Genomic DNA, 25,517 nt, shown 5'->3' on the forward strand with positions numbered 1-25,517 from the left:
TTGGAGGTATTTGAATGTCGTTTGCTGTTCCTGGAAATCTGCCCAAGATCAGACAAGCTGAAGACAAATGGCTCCAATAGCTCATAAGAATATATATTTCTTCCGAATTTAATCACGCTATTCAGATTCTCATATTTAAAATATCTTGAAATCTTCTAAAAAAAATGTTGGAGTTAGACTTTTTTCTTTTTAGTCAGTCAATGAACATTTGTTAAGTGCCTATTATATAGGTCAGGCACTGTGCGTAGCAGTGGAAATTTTTCTACTTTCTTTTCCAAGTAATTGTGCAGTAAAAAAGCTCTATATTCTCCTGAGAGCCATGAGTACCCTTCTCTTATGGGCTAAGAGATCCATGACGCCGCTCCTCTCTGCCCTCCCTTTCCAATCCAGTTCCTTCACTTACAAGTTGCTGTGGAAAAGCACAGAGCTCTTTCTCCCATCTTTCCCCTGGCTCCCTGAAGGAGACATACCAGCCCCATCCTTTAATATTACTTATGCCCCTGAAAACCATTTTTTTAACCTTGTCTTTTCCTGTCTGGTAGGCATGGTCCTCTTCCTGTCTCATATCCCCTCCCTTCCACTTTGCCTTGTCTCTGGACTCTGCCTACAGCTCCCACCTGGAGACATTCCATGATACACTTCTGCAGTCCTTCCTCACTACTTGGTAGCCAACCCTTGCCTAGACTTCAGGGTGGCAAACAAATGGCCAAATCCTTTCCTCTGATCACGTTAGAAGTTCTGAGAAGCTAAGCCTGGCCTGGACACCAGAGCCTTCCCAGGAGTGACCAACTGTCCTGGATCAGCCTGCACGCCAACATGCTCTTTTTGATTTAAGAATGCAGGAGGAGTAGGATGTCGTGTGCACAGCGCTTTACAAACCTCAAAGCACTAGCTCCTACCAATCCCACCCAGGCAAGTGAGGCATAGCTCCAGGCTGAGGCTGCTGACATCACTTTCTGCTTATCCTGGGCAGCTCCAGGCTCAATCTGCTGCTTGACAGGTGGAAAACCAGGGGCCACTCAGATGGCCTAGAAGTCATTGCTAAGTAAATAAAAGGCTTACCGTCTTTGTTGAAGGACCTACAGCGATCTCATTTCCTTCTAATGCTAAATCTAAACCACCAGGGAACTGGTTTGAGTCAGGCCCACCCTAAACAAATGATGTAGGAATGCAGGATGGGAAAACAAGGCACTCAGTGAAATGGAGGATGATGAGCCTGGACGGGCCTTTGGCCTCTGCGCGGTGATCTGGTGACGGCTCCAGAGAGAATGGTCAGTCCCTGGAGAGAGTGCCCCTATTCCTATTCTGGGGAAGCAGAGAGTACACTGCCTGTATCCATTCTGCAAGAAGAGATCCAGGGCAGTGGGCTCACTGAGATCTGTTCTCCAGCAGGGTTGGGCTGCCAGCCTGATCCTCCAGGCTTCTTCCAAATTCCACTTTGTTCTCTCTAACACTCAGTTTAGCCTTGAAGCCGCCTGAAGGGACTTCATTGAGAGGGAGTAAGAGATCTCCCTTCCTGTGGTGCTCTACTCAGCTGGAGTCATGGTGACTTGAGTTCTAATCCTGCCTCACACTCAATCTACCCTGCCAGATGTGTGACGGTGGGCAGGTCACTGGAACCCAGCCTCAGTTTCTCCTCTGGACAAAGGAGATAATCATAGTACCTTCTTCATAGGATTGCTACGAGGATCAAATGACATAATATATGCAAAATGATTTGCAAAACTTGACTACATGAATGCTAGTTACTGTTCCTGGAGCTGGATGCCTTTGTTCTCCTAAGAGCAATTGGAGAAAAGCGAACAGCACTTCTGTAACATCTGTGTGCCAGGTGGGGCCCCTGTGGGTAGTCTGCTCAGTCACCTCACCTGAGGCTCCAAGAAGCTACAGCATGAGAGCAGCCATACCCCTGTAAACCATCTCGGCAGATGGGCTATAGAAGGTTGAGGGGGACCAACAGGCCTCAAAGTCGTTGGTGAGTAAGGGGATGTCTATCCCACGCATGAGAAAACTTCCTTGATACAATGGGTGGATGAGAACAATCTGTCACAATGACCAACGTTCTAACAGGCACCAGGTACCCGAAGCCAACCACTGAATCCTGCTGATCTGCCCCTTGACTTCCATGACTCAGGAAGAGAGAGCGTGTAGATGACTGTACTGTTCTGCCTCACTTAACTCTAATACACCACAAATCAAGGACCTCATTACCACTGGGTTGCTGGTCGTCTTCAAAAATAAGTATGAGCACCAGAGAGCCAGCACTGCGCTGAACACTTTACAGATACTAACACCTCTGACCCTCACAACAACCCCGCAAAGTACTTTCATGATCACCATTTTATAGTTGAAGAAACTGAGGCAAACAGAGTTTATGTCACTTGTTCAGGGTCCCAAAGCCAGTAAGTGTCTGAGGTTTGATCTGAGTGGCTACCTCAGTAACAATAGTTCAGAGAAGGCTTACTGAAAGAAGAACCTTCCCAGGTTTCAGGAAATCCTATCTGTGTGTGAATAAGGAAAGGATTATTTGGTTTTCAATGGCTTTTTGGAATCAACAATGCTGCAGAGGCAGCAAGTCCTAATTTGTATATGAAGACAGAATGAGCCATTGAAGGATGGCGACAGCGAGAGAATACAAACAAGGCAGGTCCCCAGGATTTCAGAACTGTCCAGCCGTGCCATGCCGAAGAACGAGAGTTTTGTTTATCTCCCCAATGTGGAATGAGAGGCACACTACAACGTTGCCACAAGGATGTTATTCTTCATTGCAAATCACTGGGGATAGACTGAATTCTGCCCAGAAGCCCAGAGACATTTCCAGAACAGAGGGTACAGACACATGCACTACTAGTGCCCCATTATTTAGCTCAGGGGAGGCAGTTTAAAAAGGTTCCTTCCACTCTCAGTCCTGAACACTTAACTGTAACTCCTTCTAAAATGCCCCCAAGGGGCATTCCCCCAAATCCCAGCAGAAATGGTAAATGTACTGGCCTGAGAATCTGAGGCTTTCCTGCCGTCAGTGTTTCCTTGTGTCTTTCCTCAGCACAGGAAAGTGGTTGGGACCCAGCAGTATGAGCACTCACATGACTCCTACAGATTACAGGAGCACCTGGCAGCAACCTTTTGCACAGCGTGGCACTCGGGCCTCCCAAAACAGGGGGGAGTCGGGCCCCAGCAATGCTCAGGCCTGTGGCAAGACTATTCCAGAACAGAGCAGAAGAACAGAGGCCATAGCAGCTGTCCTGCCCAAGAAGGACCCTGGGACAACAAGCGGCACACAGAATCAGGGTCCTTGCAGCATTAGATATGAGCAGGCAGCAGCTGGCACAGACACAGGGCTCCAGAGCCGGGAGCTCAGCTCAACAGCTCCCAATGGGATCAGAAGCCCAGAGGCACAAGAGCGAGTGAAATGAAATGGCTGCCAGTGCAATACCCCAATGCTTTCCCAACTCTTACACAGAGAGGGCCTGGAAGACCAGGCCAGGCGGTGCTGCAGGCAGCAGGCTTGCTTTCTAGCAACAAGGAGAAGATGAAAGTATGGGGCAGGTGCTCAGAAGCCTCTCCTGGGGCAAGAATTTCCTATGCTTCCCTCCCTGCCTAGTGCTCTAGCGAACCAAGGGGAAGCTCCAAGACTTGTGACAGGAAGCAGGGAAAATGAGAGAAGTGGCACCATCTTGGCTGTTGCCCTGATGTTCCCGGTGCTGCTCCAGCCTACCACCATTACATGGCCCAGATCATCTGGAACCTCAGAACCAGCATGTGGTCTTTCTTCTTGAGCCTCGGGGTTGTGGTCACTCCAATTTTCATTTCATCCTCTGATGCTCTCCATATCAAGTTTCAACTTCCAGGTCACCTGATAAACAAGATGTCAGACAGACATTTTCTAGGACCCCCTCAACCTCTTAAGCCTCTCCAAAACAGAAATTCTGGACCAAAGGTAGAGGAATTTTGTCTCCATGACTCAGGCCACTCAAAATCCAAAAGAAGTTTAAAAAAAAATTCAGGAATCGATGTCTCAGAACCCTCCGCTCCACACCACAACCAGCAGGGGTGTACTAGCCTACATGGGCTCACAACGAAGCCCAGGCCCAAACCCTGCCTCCTTCCAGCGAAGATGCGGAAGTCTGCTGTTGCCAGAACAGAGCATGAGCAAGCCACTGAAGCATTCCAGGCTCGGGAAGCTGGATGGAACCACATAATCAACTCTGGAGCAAGGAGGGCATCTACCCTGCACAAGGTCTCTGCAGGAGAGCCAAGAACAGAGGGAAAGGGCCGAGATATGTGCCCATCCTTGAGACAGAGCTCCACACCACATCTTACCCCTCCCCACTGCACAGATTAACCCCAGAACTCCAGCCTGGCATTGGAACAGAGGAGTGAGGGGCAGATCGAGGAGGATAAGGACAGCCACATGGCACTCCACAGAGTCTGAGAGGAAAAATACAGCATCCCCTTGGGGTCAGTTCTATCCCCTGCTCAAAATCACCTGGGGGAGAGACCTAGGCTGGTGAGCCCTGAATTGTCCAGCTTAGGAGGAGGCTGAGACATCTTAAGATCCAGCCTCCAAGCAAACCACCATCAGAGAGGACAGAGGCTCAGTGAGTAGAGCTCTGGGCCTGGACTCAGGAAGACCTGAGTTCAAATCTAATCTCAGATGCTTACTAGCTGTGTGACCTTGAACAAGTCACTTAACCTCTGTTTGCCTTAATCCGCTGGAGAAGGAAAAGGCAAACCAATCCAGTATCTTTGCCAAGAAAACTCAAAGACCTTGAACATGACCAGATAAATCAACAGGGAAAACATGAACAGCAGGAAGAAAGAAGGCTGAAAGAGCTAGTAAAAGAGCTCCAACATCTACAACAAGGAAGAAAACAATCCAGTGCTTTATGAGACAAAGTACCCTGGGGAATGGAACAACAACACAATGTTCCTGAGTGGTTTAAGTGACAATTATGAGAACAGGATTTATAGTCTGCACAGAAAAAACACTGGGTAGGAAAAACCCCACAAAGTTAGAATCTGCAGTGGCAAGCCTTGCCAAAAAAATACAAAGGAGACATGCAAATACACAGAAATGAAGGACAATGCAGAAGAGAGGCAGAAAAGAAAGACTGAAAGAAAAGCATTCACTACACAAGCAAAACCGTTCACCCTCTTCTTGAAAGGGGCCGGTGACATCCCAGGTGCTATCTTGACTTGTGCATGACCTGGACTGAAGTGACACAGAGCTGCACGAAGTCTTCAGTCTCATGCCCTCTTCCAGGGTCACTCAAGTCCAGTGGCATGATAAAAGGCAAGAGGATGCAGTGGGTGACCTCGGCGTCTTCCACGTCTGACCAGGCTCTGAACGTTATACAGCACCTGCTTCATCCACCTCCATGGCCATTGGAATCAATTGTTCTCACCCACCCATTCTGCTGGGGAAAGTCTTCACTTGCTTGAGTAGGTACCCTGCCCCACCCCCCCAACTCACCCACAACTTGGCCAATCTGCCAAGAGTTTTACTAGGATATGGCCGCGGCTTCCTGGAGGCACGGTGAGAGCTGATGTAGATGAGAAGCCCTTACATCAGATGTCAGTCCTCCCTGAACACCCGATACACCCCAACATACACTGGCATACACTGAAATTCAATGTAGGGGAAAACTTCCTACCAAGGATAGTTGTTCTATAATGCTATGGACTTTCTCAGGAGGTAGTAAATTCTCCCTCCTGAAAAGTATTCAGTTGAAGGTTGAGTGACATTTTCTCAGGTTTGCTAGGGATCAAAAGTTTGTTGTTTTGTTTGGGTTTTGTTGGGGGGGAGGGGGGATGTCTGTGCACTTATTTCTTTTTCCTTTCTCTTTTTTCAATTTAATTTTCATTTTTTTTCTCAATTACATGTACACAAAAATTTTTAACATTCATTGTTTAAAATGTTGAGTTCTAAATTCTCTCCCTCATCCTCTCCTCTTCCCACCTTGAGAAGTGAAGCCATCTTATATGGATTATACAGGTACAGCCACGCAAACATTCCATAGTGGCTGTGTTGCAAAAGAAAGCTCAGACCAAAAAAACCAAGAATAATAAAAATGTCAGAGTATGTTTCACATACCAGCTTCTCTTTTCAGTTTTTTCCCTTTGGTTCTGATTGTTCTTTCACAACAATATGATTGCACATGTACAGCCCACGTCAGACTGCCTGCTGTCTTGGGGAGGGGGAGCAAAAAGTGTGGAATCCAAAATCTTATAAAAGTGAAGACTGAAAAACTAGCTTTACATGTGATTGATTGGAAAAAAATTACTATTAAGTAGGGGGAAAATTCTTCAATCTGCTTCCAGATGTCATCAGTTCTTCTGGGATAAGCAAAACATACTGATCTCAGAGACAGAATGGGTAGAAATAACCTAAGGATCCTGTGTCTCCCAGAAGAACATGACAGAACAAATAACCTTGACATCGCAACTAAGGAAATAATACAAGACAACTTGCCTGGGCCTTCTGAACAGAGAGAATGAAACAGCACCTGAGAGAATCTACAGATCACCGCTAGAAAAAACCAGAGCTGCAAACTCCAAGACACATAAGGGTTAAACTGAACAATTCACTTAAGAAACAACAGATTCTATAAGCAATCAGAAGAAAGTTCTTCAAAATACAAAGGAAAAAAAAATCTGAACAATGCAAAACTATTCTGTACCCACAGAAAATACAGGAACAAATGGGATAATGTGTTCCAAAGAGCCATGGGGCTCAGGACACAGCCCAGGGTGACTGATCGTGAACATCTGAGCTTATTTCATAAATAAAAAGGATGGATACAGCAAACAATAAAAGAGGCATGTAAACCATTCGTAGAAAACCAGACCTGAAGAGATTGCTTGCTTCTCAAATGCCCCACAAAACAGAAATGGAGAAAGCGCAGCAGCCAAGGACAGCAGAGGCCCCAGTAAGAGAAGAGAAAGGGGTGGGCCAGGGCATTATGGACAGTACCGGGTGACACTCTGCCTCCAAGTAAATCAACGTTGCTGCTACCGTTTCTTGTGGAACTACATTATAAAATGGGAGGGGAATGATCTAGAAGGAGATGAGGATAGGTTAGAGGGGTAAGTGTGACGAGCTGGTCAAACTAAGGCCTCACAATAAGGAGAAGATGAGCGTAGTGGACTCAGAAGAGAACTCACAGAGGAGTGAGTGAGGAGAAGGGGAGGGACAAGAGAGAGGCCCTGCTTCAGTGGTGAAGACTCCTTCAATGAAGCCAGGTGTTCTGTGAAGGAAGACGGAGGTCTTGGAGTGGGGCCTGGGAAATCTGTTGCTTGAAAAGACCCCTCACCCTACCTTGTGAGGAGGGGTGGGAGTCAGAACTCCTAACATCACCTGGCACCTGGGAGAAAGGGAGGGCCCACGGAGGAAATTCTGGGGCAAATGGAGAAAAGGTAACCAGGGAGAGGGTAACTGACCAGTGGTGGGCCACATAATCAGGGATGTGGGGGGCAGGGCAGAGGGGGTGTGAGAGCTATGCTACCATGGGGATCAGGTCCTGTCACCTGGGAAGGAATTGGCTTTATTCTGCAACTGAGGCACAAGGAAAAGAGGAGTCTGTGCTGCAAGACCTCCCAGTAGCAGAAGCAGAAACTGCCCACAGGGAGGACCTAGAATGGATACCTTGGAAAGTATGATTCTATAAGAAATATAAAAAGGAGACCTGATAATTGTAGGGGCCAAGAACCAGAGAACAAGGGTCTAGAGGAGACAGAATATGGCAGATACAGCAACCATTTTGCAACTTCATTAATTTTAAATCCATTCTTGGTTTCTGGTTATTGAAGAAATCACTTAACTCATCTTTCATTGGGTTGTCATCGCTGACTTTTTTTCCAGCTCAGGTTTTTAGGATTCAAATCCTATTCCTTTAATGTTGGTCAGTAGGATTACTCCTTCAACTGTTTTTTTTTTAAATGTTTGCACAATAGACCTCTCCTGTTTCTGAACTCCTAACCATTCTCTCTCCAACAACTTTTTTCACTAACACTCCTACTTTTATATTTCAATAGGACAGTACAATTATTTGCAAAATATTCCCCATACACCGTTGTCCTAGATCTTACCCACCAGCATTAACTAAGGCCTTAATTGACAGCCCTGTAGTCAAATGGGAAGGTATTCCTACCTCCCAGTATCACTTCTCCAAATTTAGAATGATAAAAAATAATTCAGAGCGGCAAACACGAATGGTTGAAGAAAATAGTTTAACCTCTTGTCAACTGACTTGTAGCTCCCTGATATTTGAGAGAAAGGAGAGGAGGAAGGTGAACAGCAAGAGAAAGGAGGGGAACAAGGAAAGAGGCAAGGGAAGCAATGGAAAGGGAAGGAATGGGGGGGGGGTAGTGAAGGGAAGAAGGAAAAATCACTTATTAAGCACTTATTAGGTACAAAGAATTGTGCTAGGCACTGGGGACATACAGAGAGTCTGCCCTCAAGTAAGCTCGTATTCCGATGGAGGGGACACAAGACACGCAGGAGATTTCTGCTACGAGGCAGACCTGGAAAGGCCCCATCGTCCTTTATTACAACGAGTCTTCCATCACCCTCTTCCCAGATTTTCAATCTTCCCTTACCTACTGGCTCCTACCATGGTCACATCTCTCTGCCATTCTTAATAAAGTCAAACCTGTCCTTCTCATCCTTTCAGGCTGGCATCCTGTAACTCTCTCCCATGTTACAGTCAAAATGCCTAGAAAAACCATCTACACTCTTTGCCTTCATGTTTTCACTTGCCATCGACTTCTCGACTCTTCAATCTAGCCTCTAACTTTATCAGTTGCTCTTTCCAAGTTCACCAATAATCTCTTAATTGCTAAATCTAGTAACATTTCAATCCCCAATCTTCTAGACTTTTCTGTGGCATTTAACATTAGTAATGAGGCAGCTGGTAGCATACCAGATAGAGTCTTCGACTTGGGAGTCAGAAACTCCTTCTTAGTCGTGACCCTCAACATCTCTCTGCCTCGGTTTCCACACTTATTCCACATGACTCTCCTTTAAACAGAATATACTGGCCTCCATGCTGTTCTTCATGTACATCACTCCATTTCCCAAAAGGACCTCAGAAGCCATCTGGTTTAACTCTCTAATTTTATAAACAAAAACTAAGGTTCTGAGAGGTCATGTCCTTGTACCTCACACCTAGGTCTCCCAGCATCCCTCCCTTTTTCCAAAGTTCAGCTCAAGTGCTAACCTATCCCGAATCTCCCAGGTGCTCACATTCGTCTCTCTCCCCCTTAGATATTACTCCCTACCATTTTTCCATCATTCACAGGACTTCACCACTACGCCTCCCCTCTCCCCTCCATACTTTTCAGCTCCCTTCATGCGCAGTCTTCTCTCAACAGAACGCAAACTTCCTCAAGGGCAGGGACTGCCTTTCTGCTTTGTGTACATCCCAGCCCTGAGGACATATTTTTTATTTAATTATCTCTGTAAATGCTGTTTCCTTGCAAAAGAATATTGCTTTGAAGGCAAAGGCAATTTCATTCTGGTCCTCACATCTCCACAGCCCAGCAGTGCCTGCACAACTGGTTTGAATTTGGGAGCTCCCTTTATCTGGTCTGTTCTATTATAATGCATGCCACTTGAGGATGGACACAGTGTGTATCAGACTCTCTCTTTAGCACTTAGTACAATATGTGGCATGTGGTATGTCCTTGGTAAATCATTTTTTTTCTTTTCTTTAAATTTATTCATTCCCTACATATTACTGCCTATGTGACCTTGGGCAAAACACAACCTCTCCAAGAGGTCAGTTTCATCAATCTGTAAAATTAAGATATAAAAGAATCTTGAATGTCCTTTCAAACTCTAAATCCTATGATCTTATTCACAACATATTCAAGCATATTTATTCCTCTAGTTTTCTACTCCTCTCACAACAGTTTTCTTGACTGGCCATGGAACACCACCCAACAGACGGGCCTGAAGCCAATTTAGAAATTTCTAAGGATGGCATGAAACAGCCACTAAACAGTGTGCCAGCCACATGGCAGGTGCCTAAGAAATGTTCGTTGACTGAAATCAGTTGTAAATTTGACTACATAGCAGGATACAAAAATCACTATGAATTTCATGAATATTTTGAAGAGGTGGATGGAAAACTACCTAGAATACAGATTTGAAGAAAACTGGTAGTGGCATGTGAATTTTGACTATCCTAACAAACTGGCTAACTCAACTTTTCATTTAACCATATTTGAAGGACATATTTGAAACACAGAAGGACAAGTCCAAATTTACTACTCTTCCATCCTTGTAAAGTTGGTCTTACGCTAAGGAAAACTTAAGGACAAAAAAAAGAAACTTGACATTTAAGAAGAGTGACATAAAGGCAAAGTATCAAAAAACTACATAGCATGTCTTTTAAAAGTATAAGAATTAAAAATATTTATTATGTTCAACAGTCCTACTTATGGTAACATTTTATTTAAAGTATATACAGCCTAATTACTAAGTGAAAATGGAAGTATTCTAATTTGGACCATTTGTTCCAAGCAATGGTTCATAAAACAGCCCATGGAAATGAAGTATTCTAGGCACACTGTAGGTGGAACTTAGGATAGCCTTTGGTTTGCAAGCCTGTATCCTCCTGTAATGTATTCGAATCAAAGCAGGCCTTAGCTGTTCTAGAATGGTCATGCTGTCAAACTAATGATATATTCAGAAAGTGGCTGGCACCCAGAGCACTCCTGTGAGCTTTCCGTGTATTCACAGCCCCTGACACACCATAACTGCTTAATAAATGCTTGCTGATTCATTCAAACTAATCCAGGTGCCACTGACCCTAGGAACGTGAGCCCAGAAACTTAAAATAACACAACAAAAGCAGACAGACCTTACAAGTCACCTTAATCCAAGCCCTCCCTTTGGAAACCAAGGCTCAAGAGACCTGTCAGGGTCACAGAGACAGAACATTGGACCTATGTGTTCCTATAATGTTGTAACATCTTACAAACTGACAGTAACAATCCTAGCTCAAGAACAGAATTATTTCTAGGGTTTTGATAACTTTTCCCTCTCTTTCTCTCCTCAAGAGACAGACAGAGAGAAAGAGGGATAGATATGCAGTCAGGTGGTGCAGTGGATAGAGTGCCAGACCTGGATCCAGTTAGACTCCTTTTCCTGAGTTCCAATCTAGATTCAGATGCTAATTGTATGACCCTGGGCAAGTCACCTAACCCAGTTTTCCTCAGTTTCCTCATCTGTTAAATGGGCTAGAGAGAAAACCCCCATTGGGGGTCACAAAAAGTCAAAGCCGACTAAAAAAGAACTTAACAACAGCTTTAGTCTAAAACCAAACAAAACTGCATGCATGTTTTTAATATATACGAATTGCCACACTGAGGTTAAAAATAATGTTTGGCATCCATTAAAATACATTTGTTTGAATAATTTACATATAGAAAGAAAATATTCTTCAGGCCATCAATTAGGTCTACATACAACACATACACACAATCAACTAAATTTCTAAAGCTCAACACATTTATAATTGCTTCCTTTATTCAGATGAGTCAATATCAAGGTCTCTGAATTACGTGACACTTCCTTCTTATCCAAGAGCTACAGGCCAAGCCAGCCTACTTGACAGTGAGCAGAAAATGTCCCAGCAGGGAACAGTCCCCAGAGCTTCTGAGGAGCCACTCATGTCTAAGACTTCACTCAAGGCACTCTGCCAACTGCATTTTATTGGTGCTAAAATGCTGAGCTGAGAGATCCCTATTCCGTGTTTATAGGAGAAAGGCTAAGGTAAAGAGGATAGAGGGAGATGTTTTGGAAGGAAAGGGAAATGAGAAAAGAGTGGAATAAAAATCCATTCTATTAAATTTGAAAAGCTTGGCTGAGTATGCAACTAATGTCTGCAAAGTAACAAAGGGTTACCTGTCACTTTTCCTCATCTAGCTCATTCATGAAACAATCTATGACTTCTAGGAGTGTCAAGATGCGCTGGGTTTGTCAAGCAATTCCCTCCACTCCCACTGGTTCCCAGTTATTCCACCTTACCTCTAAGGACAGGTGCCTTTCCTTCACCTCAGCCCCATCCACAGGGATGGAGAATGGTGGAAGAGGTCTACATCTGATGGAGAATCATAGAGGGACTATATCTGAGGATCACAAGTGCCCCAAAGCTCCCAACTCTACAAAGCTAGGCTGCACCTCAGCATGTACTTCAGTCACTGGACTCCTACCCCATGGCCCCAGACCTCTGCTCTGGTCTCACTTTTTGATTATTACCCAGTTCCAATTTGCACTGTCCTGTGCCCTCCTTTTGTATTCATCTATTTGATCACCAACTCAGTCCTTTCCACAGGGCCCCCACAACATTTGGCCTGTTTACTCGCACATTCTCAGCCAAGTGCCATCAAGCCCACCCACTCGAGCAAGCTGCTGGGGCCTTCCACAAATCTCTGCTCGTTCATTTCACCAGGTCCTCGGCTGCCATACTGAAATCTTTGTTCCTACAAAACTGTGTGGCTTCATCATTACCTCTTACAAACATCATTTTCTCAAGCACTACAATACTCTCCTGGCTGTAAAAAATAATGACCACATCTCTTAAGGCAAAATGCCTTCCACATTCAGAGAAAGAACTATGGAATTCAATAGCAGAATGAAGCAGATCATTTTCTTTTGTATTATGTTTTGGTTTGTTTTACAATTTCTCTAATTCATTTAATTCTTCTATGCAACATGACTAAGGGGAAATTGTAATTAATAGGAATGTATGTGTAGAACCTATATAAAACTGTATGCCATCTCATGGGGGGGGGGGGGGATCTCAGTTATATGGAAGTGAATGCAGAACACTGAAAACAAATAAAATAATCCAAAAAAAATAATGACCACAGCCCAGGAACTGAGGATATCAGCGAGAGCCTAGCCAAGAGAAGGGAACGGGTAAAGATCTGGGAAACAGACTAGCTTGGCAGGGAGGCATATGAGGGAGACTTCCAAAACTCCGGCCTTCTTTTATTAGGCTCAAAGAAGAGAGGCTCACAGTTCCTTGGCAGCATGCCGAAATCATTTCGTCCTGTAAATGAACGAAATATTTCATGGACCTAATTCTCACCAACAAGGAAAAACTGGATTCCTGGATGGACTGATGGAAATCCTAGGGGCAACAGACCACCACATTTTAGAGTTTGTGACAGAGAAAAAGGATGCTAGATGTTTGTGCAGAGGAGATTCCAAGGGACGGAAAAAGGAAGAGTTTAAAAGGACTGAAATCCTACTTAGGAAGTCAATTCAAATGGGAGAAAAATCATCTTTTAAGAATGAAATTCTGAAGACAGAAAAAAACAATTCCAAAGAAGAGAAAAAGGAAGAATTTTCTACAGATCACTAGAGATAAAAAAGTGGAACTCAGTCACAAGTTTAGATAAAGTGAGAGTAGTTTATGGAGACTGAAATAAAATGCAGAATACAGTCTTAAAAATGCCAAAAACTCAGAAGAGAATAAGCCAATGCTGATGAGGAACAGAAGGTTAAAAGGGAGTTTTGGCTTTTGTTTTAGTCTATACCAGGAGAAAGATGATGATGATGAAAGAATGATTGTCAAGAGGTTTGGTGAAGCCCTTACAACCTATGTTAGAAAGGCAGAACTCAAAGATTATTTAGCATATGTTATTTCTGCCAAAGAGACTAATCTTTGAACTGCAAAGGGCAGAACACACATGGTGAACAGAGAACTGAAATTCATGATAAACAGGGAGACATGAAGAAAACACCTAAAGGGTTTTGATGATTTCAAGCTACCAGGCCAGACAACTATAACACGAGGGGCTGATGCTAGACATGGCAGCAGCAGGTGGAGTAATCAGGAAAGGCTTCGTGTTGAAGGTGCCTGACCTGAGGTTTGAAGGATGCCAAGTAGAAATGAGGAGACAAGACATTCCAGATCCGAGGGCCAGCCAGTGAAAAGGCAAGGAGACCAGGAAGGAAAACACTCACATTAAGCATTCAGGTCAGACAAGGCTCAGAAACATCTAAAATGTGCCAAGCCACGTGTTAAAGAATGGAGATAGAAATACAAGGGGAAGCAGTGACCAAGTGTCTATTCCAATATGCTCGAGGAGCAGTAAGAAGGTCAGAGGGCATGAAGGCTATGCAGGGTTAATAGAGCTGGAGAGATGGGCTGGCAGCAGCCTGCAAAGGACCTGTCCATCACACAGGTCTGAAAGGAGAAAGAGTGCTACTTAACACTGGAGGACAGGGGCTCATTTTAGTCGTGTCCAACTCTTCGAGATTCCAATCGGGGTTTTCTTGCAGAGATCCAGGAGTGGTATGCCATTTCCTTCTCCATCTCATTTGACAGATGAGGACACTGAGGCAAAAAGGGTTAGGTGACTTGCCCAGAAGTGTCTGAGGCCAAGTTTGAACTTAAGTCTTGCCAACGCCAGGCACTCTATCCACTGAGCCACCCACATTGCCTTTGGTCCTCTTTTCTGGATTGTAAACAGAGTTCTCAGAATCACAGATTTCAGCTGGCAGGGCCTTCAGAGATGAAGAAACCAAGAGTTCTTCTGGGAGTATACAGAGTATACAGATAACAAGCAGCAAACTTAGGATCCTTGGACCCCAAAGTGAACCTTCCCTCTTGTTCTCTGCCTCCTTAAAACACATAAGGCCTATGCGGATGAAAGTCCAAATAATCCAAAGAACCACAGCGTCCCTGGCCCTCATGCTCCTACTACGGAGGCGCTGCTGCTCTTTGCAGTGACCCTTTGTGAATGGTCAAAGAAACGGTATACTCACACCCATCTCTTCCAGAGCGCACAAGTTTAGGAGCATCATTCATTCTCAAGGCCCTAATAAGCTACTGCTTCCCCCACTCCACCCACCCAAAGCAGTGCCATTCCCATGGTTATAGTGAGACTTTGTCTCTGGGACACGGGGAGCCAAGGACAAAGTGACTGTCACGGGGACCACCTCAAGCTTGACTGCCACCATGTTTTCTACATCCACACAGGGCCAGTTTCCCCTTGTGCACCACTATGTGCAGATGTGCACTGATTTATACACTGAATTAAGCACAGAGGTAAGAGGACTTTACTTCTCATGGCCTCACCGAACATTCCTGGAAGCTGCCCTGCCGCCACCAGCAGGAAGGGGGGCCAAAGGTAAATCACCTTACGTCAATCAGCAGTGCTCGAAGCCTTTCCTTTGGAGAGATTCTGGACCAAATCAGTGAGGATTCCAGCAGAGGCTGAGCCACATGTCCAGGAGCAGGAATCTGTCTGTTCAAGTTCATGCCAATTACTAGTGTTTTATGAGAAATGTGCAGAAGCAATGTTCTCATGGCCCTGGCATGAATGACTTCGGACAGATGCCCAGTCACCAGCATCATCAGAGAAGCCACTGACATTCCAAACCCAGAAAGCAAGCGACAAGTTCCGAATGGAAATTCAGTACAAGGGACAATTCTAAATGCATGTGCCTATATGCACAGAAATCATGTTCACCTATTTATCTGAATAATTTAATTCACTCACATGATGTAAAAAGTGAGCCCAGTGAGGCCAGAGAGAGGCCCCTTGGCAGTCCACAGAGAAAGGGAGCATCAAGTCAGGAAAGGCTGGGCTCAATCCCACTTCTGATTCTTAATGGCCACCTTACTCAGGGATGGTCCTTTACTCCCTCCTTGTTCTTGGCGACTCAGAGAGAGACCACTTGCTGATGGGCCCTGGCAGAGATAATTCCCTTCACAGGGAGTTCCCTACACCAAGGACATCACATGTCCAAACACAACAACAATAACAAACTAAAAGCTAAGAAGTTAACCTGGACTCTCTTAAGGCCTTTAAAAAGCAGACTTTCCTTCTCAGGTTTAGCCCTGCCTCCTTCTACAAATAAGGAGACAGACCTACAAAGGCACCCAGGAGACCCTGGAATGGATGTGAGGGCTCACAGGTAGGCCTGCACCAGGTCCAAAAGGCTCCTGCCACCTAGACACACTGAAAGGCAATGTTCCCAAGAGGAGCCAGCCCCTCAGCCCAAATGGACCACCTGGTGAAAAAGCTGTGGCAGCACTGGTGGCAGCAGCAGTGGTGGTGGTGGTGGTGGTGGCGGCAGCCGCAACAGCAGCGACAGCAGCAGCAACAGCAACAGCAGCAGCACGTCCAGTGCTGGTTCCCACCATCTCAGAAAGCACCCCCAGAGGACAGCAAACCTGAGTCTGTCCTGTCAGAGGACCAGCAGACTAAACAGAGATTGAGTCTAGAGAAAAAGAAGACTCCAGGACCATGACAACTGTCTCCAAGTACCTGAGAAGCTGTCACGTGCAAAAATAACCAATTAGGCCTGTTCGGTCTGGCCCCAGAAGGCAGAGCCCAGGAGTGATGTGGGGAAAGTACAAAGAAAGAGACAGAGGGCTGAAGCACAAAAACAAGTCCTCCTGAATTAAAGCTATCTATAGTCATATGAAAAAATGCTCTAAATCGCTACTGATTAGAGAGATGCAAATCACAATAACCCGGAGGTACCACATCACAACTATCAGACTGGCTAACATGACAAAACAGGAAGATGATAAATGTTGGAGAGGATGTGGGAGAGTTGGAATACTAATGCATTACTGGTGGAGCTGTGAGCTGATCCAATCATTCTGGAGAGCAATTAGGAACTATGCCCAAAGGGCTACAAAAATGTGCATACCCTCTGACCCAGAAATATTGCTTCTAGGGCTGTATCCCAAAGAGATCAAAAAAAGGGGAAAGGGTTCCACATGAACAAAAATATTTACAGCAGCTCTCTTTGTGGTGGCCAAGAACGGGAAATCCAGGGGCTGCCAATCCATTAGGGAATGGCCGAACAAACTGTGGTACATGAATGCAATGGAATACTATTATCCTATAAGAAATGATGAGCAGGAAGACTTCAGAGAGGCCTGGAAGGACTGATGCTGAGTGAAAGGTGAACCAGGAGAACTCTGTCCACAGCAACGACCACAGGGTGCGAGGGCTTGGCCCTTCCCAGCAATGGAAGGATCTAAGACACTTTGAAAAGATAGAAAACGATGTCCACATCCAGAGAAAGAACTTGGAGTCTGGATGCGGATGGAAGCAACTATTTGCTCTCCTTTTCTTTTTTTGTTTTGTTTTGTTTCTTCTTTCTCATGGTTCCTCCTGTTGGTTCTAAATCTTCTTTACATCATGACTAATGTGAAAATATGTTTAATATGAGTGTATAAGTACAGCCTATATGAGAATACACACATGCTTGGGGAGGGTGGAGGAGAGGGAGGGAGAGAAAATTTAAACTCAAATCTTATGGAAGTGAATGTTGAAAACTAAAAAAAAATAAAGGAATGATTGGGGGGGTGGGGGTAGGGGAAGACAAGCCCCGGTGAGAACCTTCCTCAGGCAGGGCAGCTTCCAGAGGCTGGGCAGCCAGCTTCTGCCGGGGTGGGCAGACCAAGATGGCTGCTCCTATTGCTAAGCTTCCAGACCAGGACCAAGCCTAAGGAAAAGGAAGGCTATTCTATTTCCATCCAATTCACAGTATATAATGATCACCAAAACCCAGCATGAATATGTCAGACAGAAGCTGTTTTATGGGAAAAGCTGTGTGTACGACTAACAAATTTCACCCGGATTCTACAAAAAGATGACACCAGACCCCCAAAACCACAAAGACAAGGGAAGCTGCTGCAGGTGTGGGAGGGGCTTTCTTTGCTCGTGCTCTCCCACCCTCCAAAATAAAATGAATGAGAAGCAGGCACACGAAATTCATTAAGCCACAAATTCATTAACTAAGTTCAAGACAGCATCTTGTATCTCTATTAAAATGGCCAGTTTAAAAGCAATCCAAGGGCTAGGTTTCTTAAGACCCTGACCTCAGATTTGGCCCCAAACCCTGGCTATTTCATAAATGATCTCTTTAAACTTAATCATGTCCATTTTTCCTTCAAGAGGTGGCTTAAGGAGGAAACTTTTAAGGATAAATTTTAGATGATGCATCTTTTAATTAAAAAAAAAAAGCCCAACACAGATTAAGGGCCTATTCCATGAAAAGGACAACAATTGTCTGGGGACGAGACATTCAAAAGTCTTCTTGCCTTCAAACCTTCTCCAGGGGGACACAACAGGGAACAAAATCCAAACATGGTCCTCTGGGGAGAGAGAGAGCAAAAACTAGCAGAGGATTCCCAGAAATGCTGCAGAGTTTTAAAGGCCCAGCAGGATGTGGAGCAGTACATCGGAGGAGGGACTGCAAGGAGGTAAAGTGTGGGAGCCACTGAAGGGCATGTTTGTGAGGCAGCTGGGGGAAGGGAGAGGAGGCAAGGCTGGAAAGGAGAGGGAGCCATGTCCCAACCAAGCACTAGGTTAGCCAAGAGCATGAGTTCTTAACCAGGGGTTCATGAAGATCCCAGAAGGGCTCTGGACTCTATCCTGAACTATTTTAATCACTGTTTTCTTTTGATATATTTAAAAGCCAAATTCTGAGCTGGTGTCTACTCAGGGGTTCCACCAGCCTTGCCTGCCTCCCAAAGAGTCCATGAAAGGCCCCACCAAGGGTACGAGCCGTGTCCTCATGGCCATAGGACGCCATGGACTGTATGTATACAGAGGACTACTATGGCTCAGGTCTTTCAAAGTAAGATTAGCTTGAAGCTGTGGAGAAGGAAACCACCAGGGAAAGGCCCCACTGGGCAGTCATCACAATGGGGAGGAGAAGCTCAGTGAGGCGAGGCTGGTGAGTGCCAGGCACTACAGGCCCAAAGACAAACAGGTGCCAGGTCTATTGGCAAGCTTACATTCTAGCCAAAGTACTCTGGACATATAAGAATAGACAACAAAAACAAAACACCCAGAGCCTCTCGAGGTTCCCTGGGACTTCCAGAATCCAACCTTGGCTTCCCAACGTGCCTTCACCCTACATTCCCCACCACTGCTGGGATCCAGCTGCTCTTCACACAGCTCCCAACTCTGGGCATTTTCTCTGACCTCCCCTCATGCCTGGCTGCTCTCCCTCCTTGTGCCACACCTCCTGCCTTCATTCAAGACTCAGCTAAAGTCCCACCCACCCAAGCCCTCCCCACTCCTCCTTATTCCTAGCACCTTCTCTCTGAGAACACCCTCAAATGATCCTGTTTACATTTTGTGTGCACACAACTGTTTGACTGGTGTCTGTGAGCTCCCTGAGGGCGGAGACCATTTTCTGCCTTTCCTCTATTCCCAGTGTGAGCTTGGCCTAAAGCCAGGGCCTAGATGCCAAGTTTGACCCAACAACTGGTTTGGTCAGTGACATTTAGGGTCAAGAATGAAAAGTTAGCAAACTATTACTAGCTCAGTCAACTTCCTCCCATCCAGATGTGCCAAACGAGGAACTTTTCCAAATCACAGTATCCTTATGGTCATGGATGGCTGACTGACGATGCCCAAGGCCCCCTCCTACTTAATCCCTATGAATCTGTCCAGCAACAATAATCAGCTAGAAGGGCAGTGAGCCAGGAGATCTGGGCTCTCTCTCCTTGGGGATATACAGCCCACCCACTGCACACTGAGTCATCAACCTGAAAGGGGAGGGAGCCCCATCCCCGCCCCCATCCATAACAAACTGCCTGACTCATGAGCCTCTGAGCACTTTCTTCTACCATCCCCTCACTTTCAGCATTTGGCACAGGGCCTGGCACATAGTAGGTGCTGAATAAAAAACACTAGCTGGTTAATTGAGGCATGTAAATAAATTATTATCACCTGCTGGAAGATACATCCATTTCACCATTGGATATAAATCCCTTGTCAAGAACTCTGTGTAGGCATTTATTTCCCATCCTCCCCTAGGGAAGTCCTTCATCTGTGAGATCAGAGTAAAAAACCAGTAAGCAGCTCTGCCATGCCATTAGCCTCCTCCAGAAGGTCAAGGCCCCTCCACGTCATCTCTTGCCCCTTCTCAGATGACTAGTAGCTAAGCATGTACCCACTTTGTGTCTCTTGGTTATCCCCAGAAGCAGCCTGGGGGTCTCACCCTCTATTTTTAATAACAGAGTCACAGACAAATGGTCCACGTAGGCCAGAGAGCCCCTCTGCTCCTGGCATCACAGACTAATGACCTATGGAAGCTAACCATGACCACAAGGAGGGAATGAGGGAACATATATGTGTCACACTGTCATCTTGCTCATTCATCTACCGCCCTCAAAGAACCCAAAGCCTTGGTCTGGAAGCACAGGGGGCAGACCACTTGCCAACTGCTTTCCTGGGACCCCAGAACAAGAGAAAGCATTTCTGGTCAGATACTCACATAAAACTATTTGTTACGTATTTCAAAATAGTCACTGAGCATCCATGTCCAGTGCTAAATCTGGGAAATAGGGTTATAATGTCTAAACTACCTACACTTCAAAGACAGGTGAGGATCAAATGAGATCCCATTTGTGAAGGGGTTTAAGAGCACAGGTGGGATGAGATGAAGAGGGATGCTTTGCTCTTAGCCACACAAGAAAAGAAATTCTGAAATGGAAAAAAGGAAAGCTGTGGCTGCTTGTGTTGCTGGGGCCGCAATCCTCTCTCCTTGGTGAGATTACCTGCTGAGACTGAGGTGGGCAGAGGTGGTAAGTGCTTGAAACAGGAGGTCTGGAGTGGCCACTATAACAGGGAATGAGAAGGGGACCATAAGAGAAGGATGCTCTGAGCACTGGCAAATGCCCACCTGGAGGCAGAGACAAATAAAGGTCACAATCACAGCAAACGTCATCACCATTTCCTGACTGCATCCAGCAAGTTCGAGCGCTTGTTGCTCAAAGAGGAGACGGTGACGTCACCAAGGAGAAAAGCAGGGGGCAGACTGGCAAGGAAGCCAGTGATGAAGGTCCCTCCCCAGCACCCAGGGCGGGCCCAAGGTCCCATCCATCTCCCCCTTCTCCTTTAAGTGCCATCTTTCTCCATTCGAATACAACATCCTTGAGTGTAGGGACCCTCTTGCTGGTGTGTATTTGTGGCCCCAGGGCTAAGGACAGGCCCTGGCCCAGAGTAAGGGCTTAACAAATGGGCTAGTAGCTAGCTATGCTGAACACATAAAACTACCTTGGGCAACAACTCCAGTGAAACCATTTATTCAAAGTGCTCCAAACACTAATAAAATAACCAAATTCCAATGGTGGCATGCAGGTTTAAAAACAAAGCTGAATTTCAGTCTTCAGCTACCTCGTCTATCCACACATACAAGTATCCAAAATACACCATCCAAGTCAGCAATGTATTGGGTTTCATGGCTGCCAAGACTGAAAATAGGATTATAAACTGCCAAGATTTGACAGCTGCGATCCATCCAAATTTAGCGGCATGCCAGGTAGAATTTGGCTTGCCTCTAGAGAGTTAATGCTGAGATTATCAGTCTCCTACTTTCCTTTCACTGAAAAGAATTATTTTCTTAAAACCCAAGAGGAAGAGGCAACCAATGCCTCCTCTACACACTCTATACAGAAATGGTTTCCACAACAAGAACAAGAAAAAATTCCAGTGTTCCATATAAGCTATGAGTGGCCAGCAAATGTCTGCAGGACAACGCCCAGTTTGTGAGGCCGAGGCGGCTCACACTCACCAATGCACACGTCTATCTTCCCCTTAATAGATGCTTCATGCAGAGGTGTGTAGTTCCAATTGTCCCGGGCATTTGGATCTGCCCCTTGGCACAGCAGCAGGCTCACAACTTCAGCGTGGCCAAAGGAACAGGCGTTGTGGAGAGGAATCAGCCCACCGTCATCTCGGGCGTGGACGTTGGCACCCATCTGCAGTAAATGTTCTACCACATCCTTCCTTCCAAAACCTGGAAACAAAGAAAAAGGAATCGTATATGGTGACCTAGACTTTCTTATTCCAAGCAAAAAAAGACTTAGGAATTTATTAAAAAAATATATAAATAAAAATGACCAATGAATGATTCGTCTCACATAAGTGAAACATGATGGAAAAGAATTAAAATTTCCAAGAATAAAGTTCAGGATCCCATTCAAATACCAGCTATCCCACCTTACAAGATTTGAGAAGAAAGCTCCTCTCCTTTGGCTGCCGGGCAACACTGAAAGCACACCTTTCATGTTTTACATCACTCACAAGTACCCGTACAAACCAAAAAAAACCAACCACCTCCTCTCCCAGAGTTCCAAAAACCTGAAACTCCAATCACTCAACTTTACCACAGAGAGAAGAAAAGGGGAAACAAGTAAATGTGAGGACTGTGATAATAAAAGAAATGGACAGGATTTCATGGTACAATGACGGAGGGGATTAAGAAGAAAAAAGTCAAGGATGACGCCAAGGTTTCTCTCCAGTAAGAAATCAGTAGCACCGCAAGAGAAATGAAATGGATAGGAAGCAGGCCCACAGACTCTGGATCACAAATCCAATTCTGGACAGTTTCAGGGGAAGCCTCTATGCAAAGAGAGAGAGAGAGCAAATCAGAAAAGTCCAAGCCAGAGTCATCAGTCTGAGAATCATCTGCAGAAGACATGAAATCAGAGTGTGTAAGCTAAGTCAGGTGGCAAAAGTCTAGAGACATATAAAGGGCCAAGAACTGACCCTTTAGGGAAAAGCCAATGGGGCAGGGGAAAGATGAAGGAAAAGTAATGAAACAGTGGAGCTAGCACAAGACTCTTCAGAACTTCAGGGCCATAAAAAACAAAGGACAGTTTCACCATATGCAATAAAAAATGGCAGATTTTACAGAGAGTTTGAAGAGAATGACAACTTAAAGTCAATGAATTAATTAGGCAGGTGATCTTGATAACATAAAAGAATAATTTGAGAGAGCAGGGAAAACAGCTCAGACAATTCCTTTCAGGTATTAACATTATTTTGAAGTGGTCATTTAAAGATTATAATTTCAGAATCCAAAGTATCTTGAAAATTGCTTTACTTCTAGCCTTTACTTCAAATTTTCCCAGTTTTATGGGCTTGTGTTCCTACTTTCATGATAAAATTCCCTTGGATTTTCCTTTAATGTTGGAAAATGAAATTTTAAATGAATGACATTTCAAATAAAAAATTAAAAGGCTATAAAGTATCACTTCCATCATTAAAGGAAGGGTACTGCTATCTAAATTGAACGCTAAAAGGAAGACAGACAACACAAGACGATGTAGCATAAAACAAATTATTTATAGCGAGCTTGCTTCTAAACTGGTTGTAGAAAATGGAAAACAAATTAATTAATTTTGAAAAAAGACAATTAGTCAAAAACTCAACAGAAGAGAGCAATAGGAAGTCCAAGAGAGAACAGAGACCAGCAGGGCAGTTTGGGAACAACCATGCTAAATTGGAGTTTAAATATATGTGCGTATGTGTGTGTATGTTTGTATATTTTAAAAGGTATAAAGACGTGTAACCTATAAAGAACTGCTTGCCTTCTCGATGAGGGGGGAAGTAGGGAAGGAGGAAGGGAGAGAATTTGGAACTCTAAGTCTGAAAACAAATGTTAAAAATTGTTTTTACATATAACTGGGGGAAAAGATAAAATGCTACATAATTATTTGCTTGCCATAATAAATAAAAATAATAATTAAAGAAAATAAACTGGATATAAGGTAGCTCATTACAGATTTATTTTACTATACTGGGTCACAAAAAACACACGCATTCTAACATGGCAGTTTACAAAGAATATTTCTGTAAAGCAAGTTACGTGTTCGCACGAACTTATTAACATTACAAAATTAGAACTATGACTCCCTTTTCAAGATTCCCAAGATGGAGGTAAAAACGGATAGGAACAAAACAGCCAAAACGCCCAACCCTCCCAGCCTAGCCAGGCCTCCAGAACATTAGCACATCCTCACCTATTTCCTTGGTCTTCTGTAAGTCTTGTACAGGGTGCGGCACAGGAGGTCTATTCCACACTTCTATGGAGCCCCAAGAACTTCTCTCCCCATTCTGGTCTGATGTGATTATCACAGTGCAACATCACATTTCACCAAGAGATCTCATCTAATGTAATGTACTATTGCACAACACGCTGAAAATTCTACATATTAACTTTACTTAGAACTTGAAAGCTATGTGAACCATAAAAGGGGAAAAATTAAACAATCACATGTAGTCTTTGATTAAAATGCATTATATACATATGGCCTCAACTGTAAGGACAGCCTTTAGTTCAACAACAAGGTTTTCAGTTTGTACAGATTGATTCTCAGAGAAGCAGGAGAGTTTACTTGGTCTGAGAATTCAACAAGGACAAAGCAGAAACCAAGGGCAAAACAGGACCAGAAACCACAGCTGCTCACATTCTGTGTCTCCCGAATGAAAGTTAAAAAAAAAAAAAATCACACTGGGAGGGGAAGCATCAGGAGATGAAGTTTGGCCAAGGGTGGGAGTACTGTCCGAGAAGAGAAGGGAGAACGTACAAAAGATGTCACAAAAGGGGAAAAGACAAGTCTTACATTGGATATGAGGAGTAAGAGAGAGCGGTCGAGGAGGACACCTAGGAAGGTACCTCAACAGTGGTGGAGGAGATGGTTTGGACATATCGAGTTTAAGATGATCCAGCAGGTAGTTGGGGATGTAAGACTGGACAAAGAGATCTACGAGTCATCAGCATAGAGACAGTAACTCAATCCACAGGAGTTAATGCAGCCAGCAAGTAAAGACGCATAGAGGAAGAGAAGAGGAACAGGACAGAACTGGGGGGGGGAAAGGGAGGAGAAAGGAAGGGAAGAGGGAGTGGGAGAGAGAGGGAGAGAGGAAGAGGGAGGGGGAGAGGGAGAGGGGGAGAGGGAGAGGTAAAGGGAGAGGGAGAGAGAGAGAGAGAGAGAGAGAGAGAGAGAGAAGGAAGAATCAGACTGGTATTCTGAGTTCAAGAAAGATAAGGATTTTTATTTTTTAGAGGACACTGGATTTACCAGCAAGAGATCACTGCAGTATTTTTCGTCAAATGATGCAATGGAAACCAGACTGCAGAGTTAGCTACAAAAGGGACATTACAGCCAGCAGGGATGGAGAGATGGAGTTTTTTGAGAATGGGGAGATATGAGCATGTTTGTTGGCAGTAGGGCACTGGCTGGCGGACAGGGAGAGACTGAAGATGGATGACCATGGGGATGCCCAAGGAGATCTTCTGGAGAAAACTGAATGGAACGGCTCACTTACGCTAGAGCAGGGTTGCCTCGGGAAGAAGACAAAGATGGCAGACCTGTTCTTTGAGACAGCATGAAGATGCCAGTGACAGCAAACTTCATTCCCTTCTCTCTGATCATATCCTCAGCAGCTGCCTCAGCCTGCACATGCCCAAGGTGTTTGGTTCTTTCCCACCCCTTCCAACTATGGAAACACAATCAAACCAAAAGGGCCTTGTCAATCCAGCCCTAAGTCTCCACTGGCCACCAGTCTCCTATGTTTACAATCTCCTCAACTAGAATATAAACAAACACCTCCAAGGAGAGAAGGTCTTTGCTTCTGTACTGGAATTTCCAACACTTAGCACACAGTCACCCCTTACCAAAAGCTTTTTCATTCATTCATTCCTAAGAACCAAAAGCTTGGGATTCACT

General features: G+C 44.8%; 1 protein-coding gene across 8 annotated transcripts in view; it reads right to left on the reverse strand.

Moving 5' to 3' along the window:
• The window catches only part of TNKS (tankyrase), a 191,367-nt gene that overhangs the window by 149,779 nt on the left and 16,071 nt on the right, over positions 1 to 25,517 (reverse strand). For all 8 annotated transcript variants that reach the window (XR_011970790.1, XR_011970791.1, XM_072625530.1 and 5 more), the window contains exon 2: positions 21,575 to 21,799. Coding sequence is in view for 6 of the 8 variants with exons in the window: in XM_072625530.1 (XP_072481631.1) it covers positions 21,575 to 21,799 (225 nt within the window). In the remaining 2 variants the exon portion in view is untranslated. The remainder of the gene's footprint in view (positions 1 to 21,574; positions 21,800 to 25,517) is intronic.

This window comes from Notamacropus eugenii, chromosome 7, assembly GCF_028372415.1.
Source record: "Notamacropus eugenii isolate mMacEug1 chromosome 7, mMacEug1.pri_v2, whole genome shotgun sequence".
In the NCBI taxonomy this organism is placed as follows: Eukaryota; Metazoa; Chordata; class Mammalia; order Diprotodontia; family Macropodidae; genus Notamacropus; species Notamacropus eugenii.